Source organism: Myotis brandtii, unplaced genomic scaffold (assembly GCF_000412655.1).
Source record: "Myotis brandtii unplaced genomic scaffold, ASM41265v1 scaffold1496, whole genome shotgun sequence".
In the NCBI taxonomy this organism is placed as follows: Eukaryota; Metazoa; Chordata; class Mammalia; order Chiroptera; family Vespertilionidae; genus Myotis; species Myotis brandtii.
Genome location: NW_005355398.1, coordinates 112,509 through 124,119, shown reverse-complemented (window position 1 = coordinate 124,119; position 11,611 = coordinate 112,509). Strand labels below are relative to the sequence as shown.

Below are 11,611 nucleotides of genomic sequence, written 5' to 3'. Positions count from 1 at the left end.
CCTGCCTGTTCCATTTTCAGCTCAAGCATCACATCGGAAAGAGAGGGGTCTTTGCTGACTCCCAGCCCACAGTCAAAAGTGCAAATTCCTGTCCCAGTGGGGACTTGGTCTGGTTTTTTTTCATTGCACGATCAACAATACCTAATACCATGCCAGGCACATGGCTGACATGTGATAAAAATTAACTGTATGAATACATGAGTGGCGGATGGTAGGGAGACAGGACTAGAGGGGGAGGGGGAGAAGGGAGGGAGTCCTGTGGGGAGGGGACCCAGGCTGGAAATGAAGGAGATTGTCAGTGGAGTAGGGGTGGGGCAAACCTGTCCTGTCCTGTTCTTCAGGTATGGCTTCTCTGACTTCCAGTCCTGAATCACTGTCTGGACCACTTTCTCTTCTCCCTGCAAGGAGAGGAACCCAGTCACCACTTACCCAGGCCACCTCTACCTGAGGCAGTGCCCTGTGCTGGGAGTGCTGGTGCTGCCCCTGGAACCTCTTTTCCCTGCACCCTCACCTGGAGCAGGTCCCTCAGCTGTAGTTGCAGCACCCTGTTATCCTCATGTAGCTGGTTCATGGTTTCCTGATTCTTCTTGATGTTCCACTGGGTGCTCTCATAAAAGGCCTTCCGATCACTCTCTGGGGTCAAGTGATGTGGGCAGGTACAAGCAGAGCATCATGGGGGTGGGAAAGGCTTCCCAGAGGGATAGCCTTTTTGTAGTCATCAATTTAATATTATAATAATACTTTGCTTGGAGCATTTATTATGTGTTGGATGCTGAACTAAGAACTTTCCAGGTATAAAACACAGTATGCCAATAGGTGCATATCCACATCATACCCATTTTATAGATGAGAAGACTGAGGCTCAGGCTTATTAGATTGTTCAAGGTCACAAACAGTCTGACTCTTGACCTTCAACCACTCTGCAAGATTTCCCCTATTAATAATAAAACAATAATGGTTTACACCAGGATTTCCCAACCTCAGCATGACTGATACTTGGGATGTACAGTTATTTACTGTGGTTAGTTGCCCTGTGCATTTTGGCATGTTGAGCAGCATTCCCGACCTCCACCCTCTAGATACCAGCAGCACCCTCCCACCCCTAATAACGTGACAACTAGAAATGTCTTTAGCTCTGGCCAGTTAGCTTAGTTGGTTAGAGCATTGGCCTAATACACCGCGGTTGTGGGTTCGATCCTCGGTCAGGGCACATCCAAGAATCAACCAACAAATGTATAAATAAGTGGAACAACAAATCGATATGATCTCTCTCTCTCTCTCTCTCTAAGTAAATAATTAACCTCTCTCTCTCTCTCTCTCTCTCTCTCTAAGTAAATAATTAGTTAATTATAAAAGCCTCCAGACTTTGCCAAATGTCCCCTGGGGAGCAAAATGGACCTCTTCCATTGAGAACCACTGGTTTGCAACTTATAGTGTGTTACTATGTGCCACTGCTCTAAGCACTTAACACATTTCAACGACCTATGGTGTTGTACTGTTATCCCCATTTTACAGATGGAGAAACTGAGAGCAATTAGGTTACTCTTAGTGCCCAAGATCAAACCATTAGTATATGCAGAGCCAGGGTTTGAGCCCAAAATGTCTGTCCCTAGAATCTATGTTTTTCACCACTCCACACATGATAGAGAGTTGAAATTACACAAAAGTATGAAATACAATCCAGTTGACTTCTGAGTCCAGGAAAAGCTTTTGCTTTTGTTAATCTTCACCCAAGGAAATTTTTTCCATTGATTTTTAGAGAGAGTGGAAAGGAGGGGGAGAGGCCGACAAAGAGAGAAACATGTGAGAGAGACACATCGATTGGTTGCCTCCCCCAAATGCCCCAACCCAGGCTGGGGATCCAGCCTGCAACTGAGGTACATGCTCTTGACCTGAATCAAACCCCGGACCCATCAGTCGGAGGGCCGATGCTCTATCCACTGAGCCAACCAGCCAGGGCCAGGAAGTTTTATGAGATGAGTTTTTACCGCCAGCACTGATCACCTGGATGAATGCTGTGAAGCACCCTGGCCACACCATGCCTGGTCAGAGGGCTGGGTGGACACTGCTGACTAGGGGCCATTTGATGCCCTTTGGAGCCCTCTTACCTAATACTTGTATCTTCTTTTGTAACTCAGCCATCTGCATTTGGAGAGCGACCTTCCCGGGGCTGGCATAGATGGGTCCCTTGGAATGGACTGGAGGCCAGGCCTGCCCCGCGACCTTGCCTCTAGGGCGGCTTTTGGCCTGATCTTGACTGCGCTTGGACTTGGAAGAAGTCGGAATCTGGTCCTGAGGAGGCACCGTGGCACTGGTGGCGGCCATCCAGCACAGGGGAGACGTCATGATTGGGTTGGGGACAAAGGCTCCAGGGGGCTGGGGGGGCGTCGGGGAATCGCCTCTGTCCGGGATCCGTCGGTTCGGATTTCTGTGGCTGAAAAAGCACTTTCCTACGGTTTGGCTGGGCCTAGCAGCATCTCCCGATTGCTAGGTAACCTCCACCCCGCCTTCCTATGCGCTCCCATGGAAACCGTCCGCGTTCGGCACCACTGCTCTCATTGGCTGGTGCTGCGGAGGGGCGGGCCCAACAGGGGGCGGAGCAGAGTCGCGCCGCCACACGATGGGGGAGGGTTCTTTGGGGTCACGTGTTCGTCTTTTTTTTTTCTCTCCTCCTCCCACCCCAAACCCACCGGGTGTTCGCGCGTTTTTCAGGAACTTTCTTTTGCGATTGTAGAACCCGCCACTCCCAAGATGGAGGCACCTTGCGCCGCCATTAAGCGCAAACCTTCAGAACTCTAAGGCTTCGTAGTCCTATCCAAGATGGCCGTCCGGGTTCCGGCATCTCACGTGCCACTCCCAACATGGCGTCCCCGAGCCGCCGTCCTGGCGCTCAGCGTGTCACAGGAAGTGACGCATCCACAACTTCCGCTTTTTTTCTGCTGGAAGAACTGTGGGCTGCTGGGCTAGGGGGGGCGCGGTGAATACTGACCTTTGCCCTTGCTCCGTGTAAGTGATGAATTAGCGGGCCGGTGGGAACCCCAATTTTCTGTTGAGGTCCCTGAGGGTGTGCGTCGGCCGAGGGGGAGGCTCTTCACTCCTTCGGCCTCTTGGCGGGAATTGGTTGGCTCGCTCTCCCCCCCTGGGGAGCGGAGGTTTTGAGATCCCACCATTGAGACGGGCCAGGTTGGAAAGGTCTCGTCCGGTATCTTTTCCCATGAGCACCCATTGCCCGGAAGCGATGGAGGAATCCAATTGGCTGGAGGGAGCCCTCGGCCGCTGACCGGCAGCTCCCTCCTTGCAGCGCGTCTGCCCGCAGCCGGCTTCCTCCCCCCGGGCCCGCTTCCGGCCCCCGAGCCTCTAGCGAGATGTTGCTGCTGGTGCTGCTGCTCCCCGCGTGCTGGGCCGTGGAGGTCCGGCGGCCTCGGGGCGTCTCCCTCACCAGTGAGTCCGCCGCCGCGTGGGGGGTCGGGTTGGAGGGGCCGCTGTGCTCCTCGGGGGGCACTTACAGCCTCTGGCCTCCGTGTCCCTGCCTCTGGGTGGGGAAGGTGGCAGCGCTCAGCAATGGATGGAAGCAGAGGTGCCCTTAGGTTGGGGGGCCTCTTCCTGCGCTGGGCTGAGTCTCTTGCTCACCCCCCCAGACCATCACTTCTACGATGAGTCCAAGCCTTTCACTTGCCTGGACGGCTCGGTCACCATCCCTTTTGATCAGGTCAACGATGACTACTGTGACTGCAAGGACGGCTCGGATGAGCCGGGTGAGTTTTTCCCCATCCGTCCACCCATCCATTCATTGCACCGGTATTGAGCGCCTGGGCAGTGCCAGGCCCTGTGTGGTGACCACGACAGGACTGCTCCCTGCTGACTTAATGGGGAAAGCAGGCACAGAAGCCAGTGGTCGTTGGTTTGGTGCTGAGAGCCACAGGCACGGGGGGAGCTCAGAGAGGCCCCCACCCGATCTGAGGGCTCGGCGGGGCCTCCTGCAGGGTGCTGCACGTGGAGAGGCCAGCACCCGCAGGTGGGAGAGAAGGCGGGGCCTCTGGGCGACAGGGACAGGTGAAGGCGGGGGCGGGGGGAGTTGGGGGGCCTGTTCTGAGGGTCTTGGTGAAGAGAGTCAGGAGGGGGCCTGGGAGGATTCCGTCTCAGACCTTGAGTGTGCAGCTGTCTCTCTTCCCCTTACTCGGCACTGGTCTACTTCTCTTGTGCTCTCTGTGTGCGTGTGTGTCGGGGCTTCTGTCGGGTGGATGTGATGGGGTAAGGCCTGCGAACTCGGAAAACTCCCCTCCCTCTTCCTCCTTCCCCAAGGCACGGCTGCCTGTCCTAACGGCAGCTTCCACTGCACCAACACTGGCTACAAGCCCCTGTACATCTCCTCCAGATGGGTCAACGATGGAGTTTGTGGTAAGTGAGATCCCCCTGGGGTTGGGGAAGGAGGGGTGGAGGAGGAGGAGGAGACACTGCTACGTCTGATGGTGCCCCCTCCTCTGCCCTAAGACTGCTGCGACGGGACGGACGAGTACAATAGTGGGATCGTCTGTGAGAACACCTGCAGGTACGGGGGCGCCCCCCACCCCTCAACCTCCAGGACCTTGCCTTGCCCTGCCCAGTGAATCAGGCCCCCTCTCTTTTCTGTGTTTGAGCATCGAGCGCTCAGCCTGTGCCGGGTGCCTTGTGAAGGCTCCCTCTGGCCGGGAAGCAGGTGCAGTCATGTGCATGTTCAACAGGTCGAAAAGCTCAAGTTTAGAAGGAGAATGACTTCTTCGGGGTCACGTAGCTAGGAGATAGCAGAGCTGCTACTCGAACCCAGGACAGCCTGACTTGAGACTCCATGCTTTTAATTGCTACACGGGAGCAGGACCTGGAAACTGAAATGGCAGGCAGGTCATCTGAATGCCAGAAGCAGGCTGAGCATCAGGCAGCAGGAGTGGTGGGGACTGTGGCATCTGAAGGGGCAGCTGCCCTCGACTCCTGTCAGTTGAGGGCAGGTGATAAGGGCCTGATTGGTTTTTCAGCGAAACCGAATGTTTATGTATGTAAACGCTTCTGATTGAAGACCTTTCACGTAAGCAGAGGGTTGATCACACACAACGTGCTTACGGCCAGATTTCCCGGGAGTCTGTGATTCTGTGCTTTTCTCTCCTTTCTCTCTCGGGAGCCAACTTCCAGCCTCACGTCCCAGCATTCCCTACTCCCTCTCCTGACCCTGAGGGTGGGCGAACCCTGTCCACTGTCTCCTCCCAAGGACAAGGACTTGGGGCTCCGAGGCCAAGAGCGTCTGGGAGGTGGAGGAGGAGGGTTCGCTCTCTGGTCTTTCCCAATATGGTGGTGGCAGGTGGGGTTGAGCCCAGTTGGAAGAGCAGATCTGATGGGTCCTCAGTGCCCCCTGGTGGTGCCTGTGTGTCCTCTCACGCCAGGGAGAAGGGCCGCAAGGAGAGAGAGACGCTGCAGCAGATGGCAGAGGTCACCCGCGAGGGCTTCCGCCTGAAGAAGATCCTCATCGAGGACTGGAAGAAGGCCCGGGAAGAGAAGCAGGTGAGGGGCCCCAGGGCTGACCGGAGGCCTGGGGGCATGGTGTCCGGGGCCAGTTCCTGTCTGCGCCTTCGTTTTCTCGTTTGTCCACTTGGCGTGAAGTTGTTGGTTAGGTCGTTACCAGGTCCACAGTGGTGAGCACAGGCGTGGAGCGTCAGGTGGCAGCCTGAAGGGGGCTGGCGGAGTTCGCTGCCCCCCAGAACAGGAGGGGTGCCTCTGCACCCCAGGTCTGTGGGTCTGTCGTCTGTAAGATGGGGCTGATGACTGTGTGACTGGGGAGGACTCAAGACCGTGTCAATCAGCCGCAGCTGGGCTAGTTCAGTAGGGTGTGTGCTTTGGGGGCCGGAGGAGGGTGTACCCCCAAGTGTGTGTCTCCCTCCCCTGCCTTCCATTCCCTTGGCTGTTTGATGGGTCAGAGTTCTCAGCATTGCTTCTGGGCTCCTGTTCGGCCCACTGAGCAAGGGTTCCAGCCCAGGGAAGGTTCCAGGTCTTTCTCCCCCATCCCCAGGGCCTGGCTACGGAGGACCCTGGGGCCGTGAGCTCCATCCTAAGCTCAGGGGGTAGTGGGGGAACTATGTGGTGAAGGTGTCTCCAAGCGACCTTTGCCCTCGTGGCGAGTTGGGAGGATCATAGCAGCAGTCCACGCTGAGGTGTCAGCCGAGGTCTCGGGAGAACAGTGATGCTGTGGGTGCTCGGGCTAAGACCCTGCAGCTTGGGACCCAGTTCCTAGGCTGGAGCCCGTCCCGCACACTCAGCCCTTCTTGAAATATCCACAGAGGCCCAGGATGTGCTGTGCACTGGGCATGAGGCTGGAAGCTCACCAGGGACTGCCTCAAGGGTGCATTGTCCGGTGGGAGGGACAGACGGACAGAACCTGAGTCCCAGGGTTGCTGGGCAAAAAGAAGACACTCTTGCCTGGTCCCTGGTCTTCGCGGCAGGAAGCAGGGAGACTTCCTGGAGGATGAGGTCTCCAAGCTGAAATCTGTAGGGGATTCAGGGCAGCCAGGTAGAGTGCTCCAGATGGAAGGGGCGCACGTGTGAAGAACGAGGCAGAGAGCATTTGCAGTCTGAATGTTGGTTGTTAAGACAGTTGGAGCCTAGAGTTTAAAATTGCCCGGCTGGTGTGGCTCAGTGGTTGAGCGTTGACCTATGAACCAGGAGGTCATGGTTCAGTTCCTGGGCAGGGCACGTGCCCGGGTTGCCAGCTCAATCCCCAGTGAGGGGCGTGCAGGAGGCAGCCAATTGATGATTCTCTCTCATCATTGATATTTCTCTCTCTCTTTCCCTCTCCCTTCCTCTCTGGAATCAATAAGAAATATGTATATTTAGAATAGCAATAGGGCCCTGGCCAGTGTTCCCACTGGTCAGAGCGTTGGCTCATGCAACGAAGTGTTATGGGTCCGATTCCTGGGTTGTGGGTTTGATTCCCAGCTGCAGTCAGGACGCGTGCGGGAGGCAACCAGTTGCAGTGTCTCTCTTACTTCGACGTTCCTCTCTCTCTCCTGCCCTCCCTTTCACTGGCTCTAAAAATCAATGGGAAAAATATCCTTGGGTGAGGATTAACCAAAAAATAAAATTAAAAAAAGATAGCATTGGGGCAGGTGGAGCTGGAGAGGCAGCCGGGGCCTGGTCACACGGGGCCTCGAAGCTACTTTAAGGTGAGTGGGCTGCAGGGAACCACAGCAAGCGGGGGACCCAGGAGGGTGTGAGTTTTGGAAAGGTCCTGCGGTTGCCCCTGGAGTAGAGGCGGGGAGGTAGCAGTCTGTGAGGAAGAAAGTAGAACAGAAGGAAGAGCTGGCCCCTTGCCTTCTCCCCATCCAGCAAAAGCTCACTGAGCTACAGACCGGAAAGAAGTCCCTGGAGGACCAGGTGGAGATGCTGCGGACGGTGAAGGAGGAGGCTGAGAAGCCAGAGAAGGAGGCCAAAGACCAGCACCAGAAGCTGTGGGAAGGTATGGCACAGGGTGGCCAGGACGAGCCCGGGCCCAGGAGACTTGCTCCTCGTCCATTTGTCTGTTTTTCCTGCTGTCTTTCTGGATCACGTGCCTCGGTTCCCCACGTGCCTAGTTATCTTCGACTGTGTGTTGGCCACCGTACTTGACAGTCATTTACAGGAGTCATTTGTAGCCTAGGATGAGGAGTCCTTCTCCAGAGAGAAGGGACTTTTCCTCCTGCCAGCCACGCGGGATTCCCAAATCCAGATTCAGGCTGGAGCTCAGATCTGAGCGAAGGCTGGGTGATTCCCCATCCAGCCTCGCCCCCCCTGAGCGGGCAGCCCCATGGCGGCCACAGTGGCGTGTCTGCTGTTATGCTCCCCACCTTGGACTGTGATTTCCATCTCCTTGGCCCCACAGGTTCTCATCAAGACAGACACATCCAGAATTGGCAAGTTCTTTAGGGCAAAGTCAGCCTCCGTATCTCTCACCCTTCCAAGTGCTTCGTTGTCCTGGCAGTTCCTCCTGCCTTGGTTGGTTTTAAGATGTTTCTATGCTGTGTTCAGCATTTTCTTGCCATTGGCAGGTCATGTCACCATTCCGGGAAATTGGAAGCCTTGGTCCTTGTTCTCAGTCAGCTCCATGGGGACACACCGTGGAAGCAGCATAGGAGGGGGCGGTGGGACAGACTAGTCAAAGGACAGCACTGCTGGGAGGTTTGGAGGTGCGGCTCCAGCTGTTCCTACGCTGGTAGCCAGGAACTGGCAGCCCCCAAGCTGTTGATGTCCTCCATCTCCCTGGGCATCTGCTGCGTTCTTCCTTCCCCCTCTCTCAGCCCTGATTTGTCATAATCAATAATTCAGTATTTTATCTAACAAGTATCTGCTGAGTGCCTGCTGAGTGCCAGGCACAGCCCAGTGCCAGCAGCACCACATTGAACAAGATGGAGAGGCCGCTGCCTTCAGGGGAGCAGGTGCAGAGGCCCGAGTGATCGTGTCTGATTTTTAAGGAGCAGCAGGCCAGCCATGTGGCAGGAGGGAGAGACAGGGTGGGGACTGATGGGGCGGCCGTACAGGGCCTGAGGGACCGTGGAGAGGACTCGGCTTTTACCCCGAGTGAGGCGGGAGCCAGGAAATCAGGGGAGCGCCTACAGAGGCCCCTGCCCGAATCCCAGGGCTTGTTGGGTGGAGACGCCTGCAGGGACTCCCCCTCCTCCTCTCCTCAGTGGAGGCCGTGTCCCCACGCTCTGGCCTCCAGTCATCTCCTCTCCTGGGTGGTCTTTGGCTGACACCTTCCCTCTGCTTAGAAATACGCTCAGACCTCTACTGCCCAAGCCCCTCCCCTCCAGTGCGGGAAGCCAGGCGGCCTCTCTCTCCCGCCCCGAGTGAACCTGGCTTCCTCGACTCTGTCCTGGCTTTCCTGTTCCTTAAGTCTGTGCACTCTTCCTCCCCCTCCTCCATGGCAGCCTCTGCTCCAGATGACGGTTTTCCTGCTTTTTCCTGGCGGCCCACACGCTCCTGCTCAGTGGGCCCAAGACCTGGTGCCTCTTCGGGGCTGGGACCCTGACCTCTGGCTTCTTCTCTCTTTGGTTCCCCAACCACAAACCCAGCGGTACCGGATGTAACTGCCCCTAGATGTCTCGGCCCCCAGACTCCCAGGTCACCCCCCTTGCCTGGTCACACTCCCACCCCAGCCTCCATTCCCCACCCTCCATGTCGGAGAGAGAGCCTGGTGGCGTGCTTGGGTCTCTATCGTGGGGGCCTCCCAGACATGGCAAACCTGTGGCCTGGTCCCCAGCCGCCCCTCGCGTGGTCTCTGCAGCCCCTGCTTGTTTAGATCCGCGTCCCAGGGCTGTCCTGGGCTGCCCCCCACAGTGGCCTGGCTCAGGGCCCCAGGGCCCAGCATAGGGCTAGGCACACAGTCAGCTGCGTGGGGTGTGGGGGAGGGCAGGTTTCGGGGTGGGGGGAGCCAGTGGGCAGAGTGGAGGGTGACAGCTGGCCCGTCCACAGAGCAGCAGGCCGCCTCCAAGGCCCAGCGGGAGCAGGAGCTGGCGGCCAGTGCCTTCCAGGAGCTGGACGACAACATGGACGGGGTGTGAGTGTCCCCGCCTGCCCCGGCCTGGGTCCCTTCCTCCCACCTGCCCTAGAAACCAGGCAGCCCCCCACCTCCTGGCCATGGGCCTGAGCTGGTCCCAGGCTCTCTCTGAATGAGCCCTCGCTCACTCACGTGTGAGATGGGCTGGAACAGGCAGGTGGTGGTGGAGATGGGGACACTGACCTCCCAAGGAGCTGAGTGAGGTGACGAGGGATCCCACTATTTCCAGGCCTCCTCTGGGGTCAAAGGCAGACCCTTTGGACCCGGCTGTGCCCTTGACCCCAGGCTAATGGCTCAGTGGAGGGTGGGCTGCCGGGAACCGGGAGGCTGGGCTGGTGCCCTGGTGAGGACCAGGGGAGCAGAAGGGGCGGGCGAGCCCTTCCCTGGTTGGTAGTGGTGACTGTGGGGGACAGACTGGCCATCGTGGGTGTGGGCCCCTCTGGGTGGAGGGCCCCGGGCGGAGGGCAGGTGGATGTGCTGGTGCTGAGGGTGGAAGGAATGGATGCTGCTGGTGGTGAGGAGAGGGTCTCGGGAGACACGGGTCCAGGTGTCTTAATCCCACCTCTGTCTGTCCCTCCTCGGAGCCTCTTCAATGTTGTAGAGACTTAAGGAAGGGATGGGAAGCAGGGGAGATCCCAGGGGTGGGGGCTGGAGGGGTCCCCACCCTAGAGCTCACCTCCAACTTCCTGCTGCTCACCGTGGTCTCTGCCTGCACCCCTGCAGGGTCTCGGTGGCCGAGCTGCAGACCCACCCAGAGCTGGACACAGATGGGGACGGGGTGCTATCCGAAGGGGAAGCCCAGGTACCCCCCTGCCCCTGGCCTGGGACTCCTGGAGGGGATCGCCTCACGTGACGTGAGGGGGGCCGGGCTGGCTGTGGGCTGCTCCCACGGAAGGCTCCCCACTGGCGCCAGGCCAGGACTGCGGGCGCCTGGGCTCGGTGGGAGCCAGGAGGGCAGCCGCCCAGCGTCGCTTCTCCCTGCCCTTTGGAGCCTGGGTCACGTGGGTGCCACCGGGTGTCCGGTTAGGTCAGAGCCAGCTTTCCCACCCACGTGTCCCACTGGCTCCACGTGTGTGCCCAGTGTGCACTCCTCACAGTGTGGACCTGCTCCTCCGTCCCTCTGTCCACCCCTGTCCCTGCTGGGTCCCTCTGTCCCTCCTCGGCCTCGGCCTCTCCCTCTGAGGGCCTGGCCCTCTCCTCCCTCCCGAGTCTCTCCAGTAGGTACCCCTGTCCCTCCCCTGGTGATGGGTTCCTCTTCCCGCTGGCCTGTGCTGCCCCCTTCTGGTGGCTGCACCACACTCATCCTGGCCCAGGCCTGGCCTTGGCAGTCAGCTCGCCCGCCCTGGCACTGCAGCCTGAGGTCCCCCTTTATAAGTGGCTGGGGCACAGGAGGGGCTCTGGAGGCCCCCATCTTGATGCCACCTCAACACACGCACACAGACCCTGCTCGGGGGAGACTCGCAGATGGACCCTACCTCCTTCCACGACCGCGTCTGGGCCACCGTCAGGGACAAGTACCGGTCCGAGGTCAGTGGGGGAGGGGATGCGGTCCTGCCCTCGCCCTCCCTCCCCAGTCCCCTGATGCTCACAAAGGAACTGCCTCCAGTTCTGGCACTGGGCCACCTTGGCCAGCTGGCCACCCAACCCCCTCCCAGCTGTCTGTCCCTCCCTCCAGGCCCCTTAGGAGGGGGAGGCCCTGAAGCCACCCTTGGGGCAATGGTGTGAGTGTGGATCCTGCCCCTGGGGATGGAGGGAGAACCCCAGTCCATAGCACCCAGCACCCTGCACATCCACCAGGTTCTACCCACCACTCCGCCAGCGCCTTCGGTGCCTGACCTCACGGAGCCCAAGGAGGAGCAGCCCCTGGTACCCTCACCGCCCGTGGAGGAGGAGGAGGAGGAGGAGGAAGAAGGAGAGACGGAGGAGGAGGAGGAAGAGGAGGAGGAGGATTTCCAGGTGCAGGGGGAGCAGCCCAAGGTGTGTGTGTCGGGGAGAAGGGGTGGGGGACTGGAGGCAGGGTCACTCGCTGACCTTGCCCCTTCCCCAGGAGGCCCCACC

General features: G+C 58.7%; 2 protein-coding genes across 5 annotated transcripts in view; one reads left to right on the top strand and one right to left on the bottom strand.

The window, feature by feature from the left end:
* Positions 1 to 3,101, bottom strand: part of CCDC151 (coiled-coil domain containing 151) — an 8,293-nt gene extending 5,192 nt beyond the window's left edge. The window contains exons 1-4 of one of the 4 annotated variants that reach the window (XM_005861362.2): positions 2,990 to 3,101; positions 2,109 to 2,434; positions 512 to 633; positions 321 to 398 (exon numbers count right to left, since the gene is read on the bottom strand). In XM_005861362.2, the coding sequence (XP_005861424.1) occupies positions 321 to 398; positions 512 to 633; positions 2,109 to 2,346 (438 nt within the window). In that variant the 5' untranslated portion in view covers positions 2,347 to 2,434; positions 2,990 to 3,101. Of the gene's footprint in view, positions 1 to 320; positions 399 to 511; positions 935 to 2,108; positions 2,492 to 2,989 lie in introns of those variants that run through there. The other 3 variants (XM_014535720.1, XM_014535722.1, XM_014535721.1) reach the window with 3 other exon arrangements.
* Positions 3,102 to 3,241: 140 nt separating this feature from the next.
* The window catches only part of PRKCSH (protein kinase C substrate 80K-H), a 10,601-nt gene continuing 2,231 nt past the window's right edge, over positions 3,242 to 11,611 (top strand). The window contains exons 1-11 of the mRNA XM_014535723.1: positions 3,242 to 3,441; positions 3,639 to 3,755; positions 4,303 to 4,398; positions 4,492 to 4,549; positions 5,412 to 5,529; positions 7,348 to 7,477; positions 9,469 to 9,553; positions 10,277 to 10,355; positions 10,994 to 11,080; positions 11,351 to 11,530; positions 11,601 to 11,611. Coding sequence (XP_014391209.1) covers positions 3,366 to 3,441; positions 3,639 to 3,755; positions 4,303 to 4,398; positions 4,492 to 4,549; positions 5,412 to 5,529; positions 7,348 to 7,477; positions 9,469 to 9,553; positions 10,277 to 10,355; positions 10,994 to 11,080; positions 11,351 to 11,530; positions 11,601 to 11,611 — 1,037 coding nt within the window. The 5' untranslated portion in view covers positions 3,242 to 3,365. The remainder of the gene's footprint in view (positions 3,442 to 3,638; positions 3,756 to 4,302; positions 4,399 to 4,491; positions 4,550 to 5,411; positions 5,530 to 7,347; positions 7,478 to 9,468; positions 9,554 to 10,276; positions 10,356 to 10,993; positions 11,081 to 11,350; positions 11,531 to 11,600) is intronic.